Here is a 16,588-nt window from a genome sequence, read left to right on the forward strand (position 1 = left end):
TGGCTGCCTGCTCTCTGGTGGAGGGGATGGAGGTGTTGATGGGCAGCAGGGATCACAGCCCTTGCAATGGCTGCACCCTTGCTTACTATTCACATGCCTGCCGTGGGGGCACACAGATATTGGAGGAGGATGGTGGGGTTGTCAGGAGAACAGCGGAGTGGGTACTCTTGGCAGTGGCCTCACCGTGCCTTGCTGGGCTCGGCTGTCAGAGTAGCTCTCCTATGAAAGTCCTTAGGGAGCAGATGAGCAGTGCTGCAGGGCATGCTGGTGCCGGTGGCAAGATGGGCCTCAGGATAGTGCTACCCATTGGCAAATTTAATTACACTATTACATGTTTTAAAAAATGAAACAGTTCATTCAAAATTACACTGGCGGAAGTGCTGAATAATAACAACGGCAACAACAACATTTGATTTATATACCACCCTTCAAGACAACTTAACACCCACTCAGAGTGATTTACAAAGTGTGTTATTATTTACCCCCACAACAACAATCACTTTGTGAGGTGGGTGGGGCTGAGAGAGCTCTGGAAGAGCTGTGACTGAACCAAGGTCACCCAGCTGGCTTCAAGCAGAGGAGTGGGGAAACAAACTCGGTTCTCCAGATTAGAGTCCTGCCGCTCTTAACCACTATTCCAATTTGCTCTTGATACACTTAACTGACCACAGAAGCCATGTATTATTGCTTACTTTTATTTGTATGGAACTCACATTCATGCAGAGTTTCACAGAGAGATAAAGAAAACCACCTAAAGATGCCATTTGTATAGATCAAATTCAGTAGAATTATTAGCGGAAGCCATAACCCTGGCATATTGTTTCTCACCATCTTTTGTAAACTTATGATTGGGCATTCCTTACTCATGTTAATAGGGTTGAGTCAGAATCTGTAGTTTGAAAAATGTGTCTATGGTATGCTTATTTTGTGCAACAGACTCCTTCACTTTCAGCAATACTTTGCTTTCTCTGTTACTCTGAACTCGAGACATTCAGGTTGGTACAAAACTATTTTTGACAGAAGATAATTTTACATCCTGTAATCAAAGTGATTTAGTAATGAGCTGTCCCTTGTGTTAAAATGACAACTAGGTTTTATTCATCATTCTGGAAAAGGTACAGCTGAAACAGATGCAGCCATGAAACTGATAGATCAACTGATTCTTTTTGATCATTCACCCCACAGTATGAGATAAATGGCCTATGAACTAACTGCAGAAGAAAACGTGGTTAGTATTGCTGTACCTGTAAGAAACACTTTCTTCCAATCATCTGAATCCATTCTGTAATGCACAATTTATATTTATAATGATTTCATATAAATGACTTAATTGCACGTACCTTTTCTGCTGCTTGTGCAGTGCAAAAAAATATTGGAATGAAGGCAAGCCATACTATACATGTAGTGTACATAGTGAATCCAATGGGTTTGGCTTCATTAAAATTCTCTGGGACACCCCGAGTCTTGATGGCATATACAGTACATGTAACCATTAGGAGAATGCTATACCCTAAAGAACATATGATTTGTAGATCCGTAATGTCACATTTGAGAACTCCTCTGGCTTGATCTGGTTCCATTGTCTTCTGCTCATCATAATCTACAATACTGTTGGGAGGGTCAACTGCAAACCAAATGAAAACCCCCAAAAGCTGTACTGATATCAAACTTGATGTGATTGCTAGCTGTGATGTTGGACTAATAAGCCTGGGTGCTGTCACTGATTTTTTGCCCTGTTCAAATATGCGGTAGATACGGTTTGTTTTAGTCAACAGAGCTGCATAACTTATGCACATCCCCAATCCAAGGAAGATACGCCGAAAAGAACACACTGCAACATCTGGCTTGGCAATCATTAAGAAAGTGATGATATAACATAGAAATATCCCCGTCAATAAAACGTAGCTGAGTTCCCTTCCAGAAGCCCGCACAATGGGGGTGTCGTTGTATCTAATAAAGGTTGCCATGACAAAAATGGTGGCAATAATTCCAAGCATGGCGAGGAAGACTGGAATGACAGCCCATGGGGAATGCCACTCCAGCTTCACAATAGGGATTGGGCTGCATCCTGTGCGATTCTCATTAGGTCGCTGATTGTAGGTGCAGACTTTGCAGCTTTCTTCATCAAACTGGTATTGGTATCCATCACACAGCTCACACTGCCAACAGCAGGGCATCCCTTTAATAATCCTCTTTCGTTCTCCTGGTTTACAAGGAAGACTGCAGACAGAAGAAGGGATCTCTTTCACTCCTTTGCCCCACTGCATTTCATCAATCTATGAGTAAAAGAATATACAGTCAATGGCACTAGTTATCTGGATATAAGGATCAAAAAGAGCTAGATAACTGAAGAGTTTACTGGAAAAGAAACATAGAACTAATATAGGCAGTGATGGAATCTCCTTTATAATTATGTTCAGATTAAAAAAAAACTAATATACAATGTTTTGGTAGAAACATTGTAATACATGAGTGTTAATATAGATAAAAAGTAAAATAATGTAATAAATAATGCTCAAATAAATGAGGGTTATTAGATAAAATCCATATGATTTAGATGATACTTTAGTACAGTATTTTTTAACCATCTGGTATTTTCTTTAGCTGTAATAACAAAAACATAGCAAAACACATCTATACAACATTTTTAAGATATGAAAAGTCATTTTTCACATCCCTGAAAAGCTCATGTTCATAGAGATCACTTGAAATGTGGCTTAATAAACAAAGAGATTTAGATTTAATGAACAAAGAGAATGTGATTTAGGCATCTCTGTCTGCAACCTTCAAAATCAGTTTCTGAAGTTCAAAGTGTAAACTAATCCACTGAGCTTAATGCAACCTCTTTGATGAAAGTCTGTTCTGATGTAGTCATTCATGTTCATATGTGTCCCATCTCCCCCCAGAATGGAGATCTAGGGCCAGTTTAGACATTATATTCTTGCTAAGTCTAGTTGTCCTGTGGTTGTTCTTGAGTGCAGAAATGTAATAGTTTCACATAGGAGTGTTGGTCTGCAGTAGTACAGCAGTATTTAAGTCCAGTGATATCTTAGAGACCAAGATTTTCAGGGCATAAGCTTTTGGGAGTCAAAGCTATCTTCTTCAGATGCCTTTTAGATACCATTCTTCAGATGTACTGTTACCTGAAGAAGGGAGCTCTGACTCCTTAAAGCTTATGCACTGAAAATCTTGTTGGTCTCTAAGGTGTCACTGGAGTCAAATCCAAATGTAATAATGTGAGCCAAGCATAACTGATAATACAATAGTAGCAACTTCAGGGATTGTGATAGGTACCTGTGAAGATAACAATAGCCAATCACCCTAATTCTACCCAAAGAATTAATAAGTTAGTATATACTCAAGAATATGACCGGTGTGACTCCCTTGAACAACAAATGTAATATCTGAACCATTTCTTGAGTAGTAGCTTTTCTTTTTCTTGCATCTGATTATTTCTACAGTTACTACTGGTCACTCTCTCTATACGGATAAAGAAGGTATATGGGCTGGGAAATAAGGATCTAAAGAGACTAGCCCATTTAAGGATGATTATCAAGCATAATTTAACTACATCTTTTGTGATATCCACAACCAGCATTACCATGGTGTTTTCCTAACAGACCCACAATGCATATTATTTACTGTATCAAATATTGATAGTGAAAGAATACTATGATACAGTCTCAATTAAAAAGCTGCTTGATATAGTGGTCAAAATGTTAAAATAGGATTTGTGAGACCCAGGTTCAAATCCCTGCTCTTCCATAGAAGATCTCTGGGTGACACTCAGCCTAACCTACTTTATGGAGTAATGAGAATAAAATGGAGAGGAGAATAATGTAAACCACTTTTGGTCCCCATTGAAGGAAAAGGTGGGGTATAAATGACGTTAATTAATTGATTAACATTATTGAGAATTATTCACCAGGATTGCCCACTATTTCATTTTTAGGAATTCAGCGTATTGCTATCGCTAATGTATGTTCTCAGTGCATTAAAGGGTGCTCGAACAGAGAGAGATCAAATTAAATTTTCGCTGTATGATGAGAATATTATAATCTTGCTGGACAAACTATTTGATTAATTTGTAAAATTATTTCACTCATTGGACTTACGCTTTATTTCAGAATATAAAATGAATAAGGATAAATCTGAGTAACTGGATATTATTGCCCCTGAATTACTGTTCAAGATTTGATTTGGTAAAATAAATGCTATTTAAGAAGTTAGATACTTAGGTATCAGATTTTCTACTAATTTAAGACACTTAGCTACTATTAATTAAGGTATCTGGGTAAAATAAGTTGAAGAAGACTGGAACAGATGGAATAAACTCAATTAACATTTCTTGTGAGAATTTCAGCAATTAAGGTCTATGTTCTTTCTTTTCCAGTTCTTTTCTTTAAAACATTCTTTTTCTGTTCTTTTCTTTAACTTTATTGGCAGATCATAAGAACTGAAAAATTGGCAAATTTTGTCTGGGTAGGAAAGCAGCTAAAACTATACACTGCAAAAACTAACGAAAGGAGAAGGTCTGATTTTTCCAGATTTTTGTTATTACTGTGAGGCTGCTCAGTGGTAATGGATACAATGTTGGTTGAAACCAGTAAAGAAGTAAGAGTTGGGCTTGAGTAATTTATCCTTTTAAAGTCTTGAATATTAAACCTGGTTTAAGAAAGAATTGAGGAATCCAATGCTTAAGTGCAAAGTTATTCCTGAAAATTTGTTCAGGATTTAGGGCAAATACAGAAGGAAGTTTAGTCCTACAAGTTCCCCACTGGTATTGATTACTAGAGGTTTTTTGTGTGTGTGGTAGTACTTAATTGTACTGAGCACCAGCACCTTTCTGAGGGCTATCCTAACTCCTATGGGAGGAACTGGTGGAAATCAAAGCAACCATATATATGAATACTGGCACCTTTTTAAAAAACAAAAAAGCACTGCTGGTCCAAAAGATCATATGTTTAATAAAATGGTAGTCTTTGAGATTTTTCCTTTAATCAGGAAAGACAAGCAACGGAGTGATTAAGATTTTCATGTGAATGGGAATTGTAGCATCTACAGGGAAGTTAGATTAATACGTCAAAATTTGTCCACATCAATTCCAAATAAGGCAGTTCTCATATTAAAATTAAGAAATCAATTAAGACTGTGTTAATTAATACTTTAGGCAGAAATTATCAAGAATTATAAAATTACTAAAAAGGAATGGTATTAATGTTATCTAATCTTCTGCTGACTCCAGATGAAAAACAAAAAAATGGGATAGATATTTAATGATAATAGTAATGAGCACAACTTGGTCTAGGATATCTGCTTTATTGTTCTTGGAGTTATTCCATACAGGTAGAATATAAAATGCTTTATAATCAGCCTCATGCCTGACTGATTAAATAAGATATTAAATACTGATAGATTTAACTGCTGGAAGCGTAAAGCTGATCATGTTGATATTTTTCATCTTCGGTGGAAATTTAATTGAATCCAGGCTTATTGGTTAGCTATTACACAAATTGTTAATGAAATAATGAGAGCTATTACTGGTTTCACGGTGCTGTCCAAAGCACGGATACATCCTTCTAAGTCCATTTAAGTTGATCCACTAATTATTAAATTAAACCCACTAATTCTTTCAAATCCTTTTGAGGACTCTATTCAAAGACCTATAAGGTTATCAGTTTGACACTTATTATTGTCAGATTCAGTGGTGTGGACCCAGTACTGGAAAATGACAGTTCAGTCTAAGGTATATAAATAGATAATTAAGATACTACAATTATATGAAATGGCAAGCTTATAAATTATCTTTGTCAAGAAAAGTATTTTGTTATTACCCAATAAACATATGTGCTAAGGCACATGTTTTCATGTCCTATACCCAAAACTAGTACAATCATGCTTGGAGAAATTATCCTAGGGTCTACTGTACTTTTTCTTAAACAGGGAAACTCCTTCCCTTTTCCACTTTGGAGAATGCAACATTGGCTAGATTCAGAAATTTGGTGTGCTTCCTTCTTTTCCGAATCAGGGCCATTTTCACATGTCTTTAAAACAGTGTGATACTCACAGAAGGATGCTGGCTTCCTTGCACAATTTTTGACGCCGTCCATGATGATGGCACTTTCGTGGCTGCCTGCCTCTGATTTATAAATGGATGCTGTCAAAAATTGTGCGCTATGTTAAAGATGTATGAAACGGCCCTGCTCGCTTTCTAACTCAAGTTTCTTTTCAGAACTTCAAGCTTTAATCAGAGAACAGCAAGAGCACTGGATTAGAAAGAGGACTTGACTGGGTAACAGAAAAGTCCATTGACCTTTTCCTATGACAATGCACACCAGGAAAGGAGAGGGAATGGGGATTCATTAAGCATGCCACTATCATTTTACAGGGTCATGCTGCTACTTGATAGAAAGAGAGGAAATTGGGCTCTTAGATTGTTGTCTTCATTCATTCTGACAAGCTGTTGGGAATGTTACAAACCAATCCCACAGCAACACATATTAAAATGAAGGCAAGAAAGAGAAAAAAGAACAATAGCACTCACAACTAGAGATGGGCACGAACCAAAATATGAACAAAAATTAAGCACAAACCAGGCCGGTTCATGGTTCGTGAACCACGGTTCATCAGATCCCATTTCTGATGAACTGCCATGAACTTTAGGCTGGTTTGTTTGGTTCATTTTTTGGTTTGTCACCGCAGACAGCCTGGTGCCAATCAATCAGTTTCCAAGGCAACAGGGGATGGACTTCCTGCAGACCTTCTGCTGACCCGGAAGTGAACTTCTGCTGGCCCAGAAGTGACCTTCTGCTGACCCAGAAGTGATGATTTTCTGACCCAGATGTGACATTTTCATGAACCAAATGAACCAGTTCGTGAACCAGGGGCAGGTTCGTGAAAGTTCATGGTTCGTGAAATTTGATGAACCATGAGCCACATGGTTTGGGTTTTTTTCCGGTTCATGTTCATCTCTACTCACAACACAGATTTCTAATTCTGGTTCTATGAATCATTCATTGGTTGATTTAGGCAAGTTAAAAACATGCTGTGATGAAACCAAGGTGACATAAAATGCATTACAAGTTATATGTTGATAAGATGGTATATTTAAAAAGCTGAAAATGTGCCACATTAGAAATCAAGCATAACAATCTATTTTTTTAAAGCTATACAGAGTAAATGAATAAATTACTAGTTAAATAAGAACAATAGTGTAGTAAAGTAGGGGGCCTCATTATGGTTGGCAAGAGCTACAAAATGGGACCATTTCTGCATAACCAGGTACCTCCACAGATATACATTCATTTGTAAATTAAGAAAGAAAATTTCACCACTTATCCCACCAAAGTAGGCTGAAAGAAGACTGAGCATGCTTATTCCTGTCCAAAGTGCATGAGTGTTAGCTGGGGGGAAAAAGATGTAACTAGGAAGGACTGGGCAGGGGAGAGAGTTGGTTTGATTGAGCCAATAAAGTTTATATTATTCTGAGATGGAGGGATTGTGGTTAGAGAAAACATACTATAAAGTACACATCTTCATACCATAACTGTCCATCCCCATTCTGGGTGCTATAAGGATCCTAGACAATCCTGGGTGGTATAGGATTGGAAGAATGTATTATAAATACATACATGAATGAAGTATCACACTTCCTTCAATCCTCTTAATTAGTATAAGTCATCGTCTAACAAAGAAAATAATGCATTCAAGTCCACATTTTAAAAGGCCACATTCAGACATCATCATTGTCATCATAACATTCGATTTATATATCGACCTTCAGGAGAATTTAATGCCCACTCAGAGCGGTTTACAAAGTATGTTATTATTATCCCCACAACAAAACAAGCTGTGAGGTGGGTGGGGCTGAGAGAGGATTCCCCCTGCCACCTGCCAGCTGATAGTTTAAAGGGCCGTGTTCTGGCAAAAACAGCAGTGTCTGCTGGCAGCTACTTTGAAGGGTTACCAACTGACCTTCCCAATGTCAAATACCCACCAAATTTGTAGGAGACATAGTCCTTACTGTCCTCTGAAGACCCCCAAGTTTCAGAGAGATTGCATCCTGGGAAAGGCATGATCCACAGGTCTCTCCGTTGGCTGTCATTTTCTCTTCACAGTGGCAAAAACGGGAATCTCTGCTGGAAGTACTTTGAAGGGTTAAAGCCAGAAGGAAAGGCAGAAGGAGTTCAGACAGAGTTCAGACAATCCCTGCCTCCAGTTGCCAAGGGGATTGATTGCAGGTGCCAGACTGTCTGGCTTGACGAACAGCTGTGAACAGCTTGTTCGCGAACAGCAGATTGGGTTGTTTGTGGGCTTTTTCTGTTCGTAATGCTGTTTGTGCCCCATCACGTCTCTTTGCATGTACAACAAGATTAAAGACTTGCTGCTTTGAGAAGATTTGTAACAAACTTCAGTTTGCTGTGATGTTAAATGCAGACTGGAGTGTGTTTTGTCTCACAAACGAGAATTCTAAACCTGCATTAAATAGAAGTTTTGAATCTAGGTTTATGGGGAAGAAACAACTCAGTTTTCCCAGACTTGTGCATTCAGATGTCATAGCATGTTGAAGTTTGATTCAAGGCTTCCTAAATGAATAAAGCTTCAGTTGAACTGTGTATGTGAGTGGAAGAGGAAGCACATGAACACGAGAACAAATAGCATTTCAGATATCTTAACGAATCCACTTTCAGAGCCATGTTGGTACATGTATAGGGTCTCACGTTTAGTCACTGGTATCTTCATTTAGAAGGATCTGAAGCAGTAAGGATGGGAAAGATCTATAAACTCAAGTGAGTTGTTGCTAGAATAAACACTACATGAGAGGTAGTAGTTAGATATGTTAACCATATGCCTGCTTATATCAAGAAATCCCCAGTGATTCGTTTTGTTTCCTGCTGCCATTTGGAGCAGCAAAAGGAGAAAAATTAAGAGAGAAAAACTCAACAGTATCCGTGCCAGTATGTCACTTCCAGATACAACTCAGAAGTTATAATGGATAGCTCTAGGAATTGTCTGGTACTCTATGAGTGCTGGCAATTTCTAGAGCTTTCCATTGTCACTTCTGGGTTTTACCTGTGTTGGAATAGGCAACTCAGCCTGCCTTTGGACACTGGGGGGCACTGCATGTCTCTTTGAATGTAATGTATAAGTCTAGCAATCTGCCATTCTCTTGTCTAAGGTGGGAGCGCCTACTGACTCCTCCTCTCTTGCCTCTGTGCCTCTTGGGAGATTTTACACCTTCCCTCATGCTCTTCCAAGAGAAAGGATGTGAAGCTACCATGCTCCTCATGGAGCCCTTCTCTTTGTCCACAAACCTGCACCTACAACCTCACTGCCTAGTTTCAGGTCGTGGTATTAGCCTAGAGAATGTAACTCTTTAGATAGGATCTTTCCCTTGTTATTACCAGAAGATATTGCTATGGAGAAACCTGCTACAATAAACTGTAAGTTCTATCTTTCTATGAATTTTGTCTGAGGATTAATTAATGCACGTTTGTGAGGGTTTAAACGCTTCTGACTAAATTACTCTGCTATATGTTACTCTGCTAAGTTACTAAACTAAATATATAAAATACCATAAATCTCTAACAACCTGGAAGTGATGTAGTATCATTAGCAACATTGCCCCTTCATGCCCATGACTTCCAACACTCCAGTTGGTTGCCAAGCTGAGCTTGTCAACTCTATAGATAGATTGATCTAGACTCAGGGTAAGGCAAGATCATGTTAAGCACAGCAGCTAAAACACACTTCTCTATTTCCAGATTGCCTACCCTGCAGTTCTTCAAGTGGCAGTTAATTAGGCTAAATGTTTATACTGAACGATGATGACAGGCAGTTATGCGCACACACACAGTCTCTTGTAATTTCTTCGGCTAGCATAAGCTTAAAAATAGTCCATCAGAAAGAGTCTGTTGGCACAAGCATTTCTGTTTATCACTTTATATTATTACATAGTTTTTGCAAATGATGCATAAGAACCTGGATGCTCTTTCCAGTGCAAAACCTCAATCTATTTATTCTATAAAAGAACAAGATGTTTTGCACTGTCAGCAAAATCCTTCCCATTGAAATGAATTGGGGTTAAAGGAGAGCTGGTGTTTAGTGGCTTTTGCAGTATGAATTCTGCCAGGCCAATAGTGAGACTGTCTGATTTGTGTCTTTAATATAATGAAAAAGTCAACTGTAGAGTTTATAAGGAATATATATATATTTGCAGGCAGAGGCTCTCCAAGCCTCTGCCCGCAAATGTGAGGCAGGCAGCAACCAGACACAGGGCTTTTCCAATGGTGGTGTCTCAGTTTTGAAACGTTGTCCCTGAAAGGCTTCCTTGGTGTCTGATTTACTGTCTTCTAGGTGTTATCTGAATGGCTACCCAAGTTTTTCCCCCTGGCCTCTAGAGGTGTCCCTCTGAGTATGTTCAAAGTGCAAACAAAATTATACCACTAGGACTAACATTTGGACAGTAATCGTGCTGGTTACCACTGGGAACTTCATAGGGAAGGGAGATCTCTCAACCTTCCAATGTTACGAGCTGATGTAGTGGGAAATCAACATCTCCTAACCCATCTCAAAGCAACCACTAAGCCAATTCTTTTATTTGATGGTAAAAAGGATTGATCTTACCTTAAGAAACATGAAACAAAAGCTATGAGCAATGCCCAGACTACAATAATCACAGAGCAACAAGAGGAGTTAGGCTTGGAATCTCTCATTAATGTTAATATCAATCTCTAACGTCTAATATCTAACACAGGGCTTTATCACAATTAGATATAAAAGCAAAGGAATGGTTTCTAAGGCAAATGCTAGAAAAGCTACAACAAAGAGACTAAAGAGAGCAATGTTGACCAGTAGTTATTCCACAAGATTTGTTTTCAGCTATACTCCAGTGACTCTATGTTAAAAGTGAGGCTGTGAATTTCAAGGCTTCCTATCATGTTTAATTATGGTGTGGAAGAAAATCAATGACCTGTCCTGAAGAAAAAAACAATTGGGATGCTGTTCTCTGAAAGCCTCAAGAAAGGATCTTCAAATTGGTAGTTTGCACAAGATGGCCAAGAAAGGTAGGAAGGATGGCACAAGATGTGCACCAACTACTTCTGGATTTCCCTTTACATATCTTTGTATCATGGTTGTTGTGGGTTTTCCGGGCTGTATTGCCGTGGTCTTGGCATTGTAGTTCCTGACGTTTCGCCAGCAGCTGTGGCTGGCATCTTCAGAGGTGTAGCACCAAAAGACAGAGATCTCTCAGTGTCACAGTGTGGAAAAGATGTAGGTCTTTTGTATCTACTCAGGAGGGGTGGGGTTGAGCTGAGTCATCCTGTAAGAGTTTCCCAGGGTGTGGAATGCTAATGGCGGGTGGCTTCACTGTATCCTGAGGAGGTTCTTTTGCATATGGAAAGAACCTCCTCAGGATACAGTGAAGCCACCCGCCATTAGCATTCCACACCCTGGGAAACTCTTACAGGATGACTCAGCTCAACCCCACCCCTCCTGAGTAGATACAAAAGACCTACATCTTTTCCACACTGTGACACTGAGAGATCTCTGTCTTTTGGTGCTACACCTCTGAAGATGCCAGCCACAGCTGCTGGCGAAACGTCAGGAACTACAATGCCAAGACCACGGCAATACAGCCCGGAAAACCCACAACAACCATTGTTCTCCGGCCGTGAAAGCTTTCGACAATATATCTTTGTATCAGTTGGGCGTTCTGAGTTAACTCAGGCTAAGATAAGATTGGAAGTTGGGGTGTTTCTCTATGTGGTGGGGAAATGGGGAGAATCTGATGAGCCTTAAGAATTGCCAGGATTCAGAAGTCTGTGTACCTAGGATCCAGGGGCTGATGCTTCCTGTTTCCTAACAGCTCAGGTGCTAACACTGTAGTGCAGAGAGGATGTGATATGCGGAGAAAACTCTCAGAGTATAAGGCTTACATCCTGACAGCTTTGAAGAACAAGAGAAATTAGAGCTATACAGGATGCCTTGATATTGAATGGAAATGTTATCATGTGTGTGCTGCTGACACCTTCCCATTTGGTGTGTTTTACAGGAGCTGTGGCTATAAATGCAAAAGATTCTTCCTTTCTCTTGTGACCCTGAAAAAGTTAATTACTGTTTTATATCAGTATAGTGGCAGAGCATAAAGAGCTGTGATTTCTTTATATCAAGGCCAAGTTATGGGCTTATTTTAAGAATTTGGTATGGAGAGACCTTATGATAGCTATCTCTAAAAGATTAGTCTTTGTGCTCAGATGCAGGAAAGACAGCTGTTGAAGACTTGTGATGTCATCATGCAGCGTGCACTGCGGACCAGCCCCATTGGTGCATCAGGCAGCTAGGACGGTGCATGGGTGCCCTGCGCTGCCCTGGACGCCTGCCACGCCTGGTCCAGGGCTGCTGCGCCTGCCTGGGGGGGCGTGTCCAGGTGGCAGCAGCAGCATGAGGCGGGATGGCTGGGAGGCTGCAGCAGCTGCGGCTTCCCATCCCTCCTGCTTAGCCGCCAGCGCTGCCGCTGCCAGCTCCGCAGCACATGCCTCCACCCCCAGTGCCCCCTCCGGCACCCCCTCTGGCCCCCCACACTTGAGGCAGGGGCCTACCTGACTCAATGAGTGTGCTTGCCCTGTGACTCCCCCATTCTCTGATGAATTCCTTTGTGGATGTCATGATGAGTCCAGTTCTAAGGGCAGGGTTGGCATTGTTCCAAGCATGCCCTAATTTCCCTACCCATCTGTTTGCTTTGTTGACTTAGGCTACCAATGAAGTATAAGCTTCTCTGTGACATTTCCATAGTTGGCTCATGCTTGAAATATCTAAACATTCATATAAGATGTGCATTGTGATGTTACATAGGCACTGGCCAAAACATTCTTTTTAACCAAACTTTTAAATGAATAACTCCATTATTCCAGCTGTGGTTTTTCACTGTCTGCTACTTGTCTTGGGGCTATTTTATGAATATCATTTTATGCTGCTAGATACTGCTTTTAGACTTCTTTATGTTCATCTATGTGCCACTTCAAGCTTTTTACTTCTGTTAATGGCATTACTGAAACTGAGAACATGGACTGGACTATTCTACCCATTACTGAATGTTCGTAGTGGTTTTTCAGATAAAAAGCTGTTGATTTCACACTTACAATGAAATGGCTTTATTTTCCCCCTAGTCAGCCTCTGTAGCTCTTTACATAGAAAACCATTCTATGAAAGACAAAGGTCATTTTGCTTGGCTCAAAGCAGGGCTGTTGGCTTATTCAACGCTTTTACTATGTGATTGAGTTATAATGGATTTTGAGCATCTCAGATATGTTTGCAAATTTTTAAGGACATTAACCATTAAGCTGAATGGAGACTTGACATCTGTTTTAAAACAATGTCTCACTTTTCTTAAAAGCAACAGGTAATGATTTAATTCAGGAGTTTGAGAAAGCAGATTTCATGTCTCTCAAACACTTAGGACAACTGATGTAGAACAGAGTTTGAAAAGATCAGGAATTAGGGAGAAAGCATGAAAATAAAAACACTGTTGTGCCCTCTGAGTCTCAGCAGGAAAGGCGGACATGAATGAGATAAATAAATAAATGCATTGTTACAAACTCTAGTTGGAATGGCCCTAGCCATTCATGTGTTAGGGCTTTTCTTTGACCCCGTTCCACTGTGAAATCCCTAGTGGTATCCCAAAAGCCAGTCTTGAATGCCAGAAATTTATCAAAGTGAGATCCTGTGGTACAGAAAATACATCTAGAATACTGTGAAAACACATGCACCTCTCTCCAAGCATGGCTGGAAGTGTTTATTATTATATATTTGGAAGGCAGCATACAGAAGGGTTAGATCCTGCCTTCATTTGATGAGAAAGCCAGTTCTACAAATTCAAGGAGAGAGGGGAACAAGAGTTCACTATCTCAAAATGCAAAGTAGAGAAGGTAGAAGATTGCATGTTTGCCCATGACTTAGGTTTGCCAGGCCATGTTTGACAATGTGCAAGAGGGTTAGGGAGGGGAAATTGGAGGCAAACAATGTTGGCTACATCACAATATCACTTCTGGGTTTCCCCAGAAGTGGGTAGTTGGATAGCTTGGTAAATTACTGGGAAGTCTGCGGTTTTACCTTGGAGTTTCCCATCAATTTCTAGAGCTACCCTATGTAACTTCTGAATTTCATGAAGAAGTGACATCATGACATAGCTGATTTCACTTTTTTAAAATTTCTCCTGCCACTGCTCAGAATGGGGGCAGGCAATCAAGGCTATCATTGGGCAGCTTCCTACCATAGGAGGAGGCCTGACAGCCCTACTGCTACTGTACATTTTTTTTAAATAAACCTTTTGGGGGCATTTTGGGGTTCATCAAGAAGGGGTTGGTGAGAAAGTCATGCTCCATTCATGGAAATTGGCCCATGCATGAAAATGCATGAACTCATGGCTTTGTGGAATGAATCAGCAATAATATCCTGCTTACAGCATCTTATCTCTAGTTATAACTGCTTTCTTACACAAAATTTAGTTTCCTTGCCAAAGGGAACATTTCTATAACACCCTCCTGTTTTTTTTATACCAAACAATTCCATGCAACATTTAATTAAAATAAAAATCAGTACAGAAATAATTATGTGCGGGTTAATTAACATATCACGCCTGCAAATAAACACTTCCACTTGTATAGCTGTAGTTGTTCCCTGTAGCTGTTTAATAGTGGTTACACCATGATTTCCATGGGTGTGTTAGAAATAAGAGCTGAGGATTGTTCTCAGATTTATTGTTATCTTGCAGATTGCTTTCCAGCTCCAGTTACTAAGTCAGCAGTTCAAACAGTTTTGGTATATTTAGCTTCACAAATAGCAATATTTGCATGATTTAGCTCCATGGGTTTATCCATTAAAGACTTGTAATTAGTTTCTAAATCCTGGGCTTCAAAACTATAATGGTTTGAGGCTAAGAATATGCCAATAATATACAGTCAATACAAACTACAGTAATGAATACACTAAAATTTAGTGTGTGTAGCATGGTGATGTAGCACAGGCTGAGCAGCTATCCAGTAACTCCCCGGTTTGAATTTTGTTTCTCCTTAGGTGGCTTTAGGCGAGTTATTTTCTGTTATGTCTCAATCCACAGTTTTGGGATAATAAAAGGTGGATCCACAAAGACTTGTGGGGGAAAGAAACCCCATCCCTCACTGGTTCCCATTTTCGCCAGACTTGGTCTGCCTAATAGTGTCCCCTTCCTCCCTTTCCATTGCACCTGACTGCTTGGTTCCTCCATCCAACATGCACAATAACCTATTCCCCCCATTTCAACCAGCCCTATAACTCATTTTCATTCTTCTTTCCTCTTACCCCAACTGGTCAGTTCTCTTCTCCTGTTGGCTAGTCCCTACCGTTTATTTTTTTTTTGCTTGTTTCCATGCACTTTTGTTTATGCAATGTCTGTACATGAGCAGAAATCATGTATCTCTTTTTGTAATTTTGGTGGGTGACCTTGGACCAAACATTTATTCTCAGCCTAATCTACCTCACAGGGTTATTGTTGTATCAAATGGAAGAGGGGACAATGATAGTATAAGCTGCTTTGGGTCCCTCAAAGGGGACAAAAGTGGGATATAAGTATCTAAATAATAAACAAATAATAGTCATAAACAAAATCTGATAAGTTCCTTATCCAAGATTATTAAAACATTGTACAAATCCCGTGACACTAGTCAATAATTACTATGAAGTCAATAATTTGACCTGCACAGTGTAAGCCTATGCAGAACAGAGCTCCTGCCAGTCAATACCAACGTTTGGGTACCATAATGCAAGTAACAGTGGCAGATGTTTTGGCTCCCAATCAACCCAGGGGTGCTTACACAGATAAAGGATTTTCCATAGTGATCAGTGAACTGGTTGCCCCATTTGTACTTTCAACAAAGAGATTCCACACACTACAGGTTAATGTGACTTTCCCCTGTTCTTAGCTGTGGTTTTGCTCTAACACAAGATGTGGTTCACATCCACATTCTGGTGCTGTCAGCATGCTGTCATGATTCTGTACTTCCTTTGACAAAAGCAAAATGCAAACTATGAGCAAGTCACTCTCCTCTCCTGTGCAGGGATAGACTGGTAGGGGGAAAAAAACAGCCTGGGAAATCTCCCCCCCCCCCATCCATCCTCAGCCTCCAAGGAGGAGGAAAGGAGGGAGGGAGAATAAGCCAGCCCTGCACGGCTTGGTTAGGCAGCTCATTTGGTGTGCAGGGCTCAGCAAGGCCACACACCTTGTTCCCTGCCTCTTAGGGGGCTTGGCCTGGCTGTGTGCCTTTTTTCCTGTCCTGCACAGGGCTTGTGCCTCTTTCTACGGACAGCACATGGCTCATTTGGGCCACATAACCTTCTTCCCTAGCTAACAAGGGGCTCAGCTGGGCCGTGCCTCCTTACCAGCTTAGCATGGGGTTTGGCTAGGCTATGCTCTTCCTTCCCCACTTTGCATGGGGTAAGGACCATCATCTTTCAAAGGCTTCTGCCCACCACACATGTGGCAGGTGCTGATCTTCACTTGGGGCCAAGGTGGTCCTGGTGGAGGTAGCTCCCCAGGTAGGGGTCTGCAACA

At 40.3% G+C, this 16,588-nt stretch overlaps 1 protein-coding gene across 1 annotated transcript in view; it reads right to left on the minus strand.

The window, feature by feature from the left end:
• The window catches only part of GRM7 (glutamate metabotropic receptor 7), a 703,043-nt gene that overhangs the window by 103,459 nt on the left and 582,996 nt on the right, over positions 1 to 16,588 (minus strand). The window contains exon 8 of the mRNA XM_054978478.1: positions 1,341 to 2,276. Coding sequence (XP_054834453.1) covers positions 1,341 to 2,276 — 936 coding nt within the window. The remainder of the gene's footprint in view (positions 1 to 1,340; positions 2,277 to 16,588) is intronic.

The sequence above is a fragment of the Eublepharis macularius genome, chromosome 4 (genome assembly GCF_028583425.1).
Source record: "Eublepharis macularius isolate TG4126 chromosome 4, MPM_Emac_v1.0, whole genome shotgun sequence".
Classification (NCBI taxonomy): Eukaryota; Metazoa; Chordata; class Lepidosauria; order Squamata; family Eublepharidae; genus Eublepharis; species Eublepharis macularius.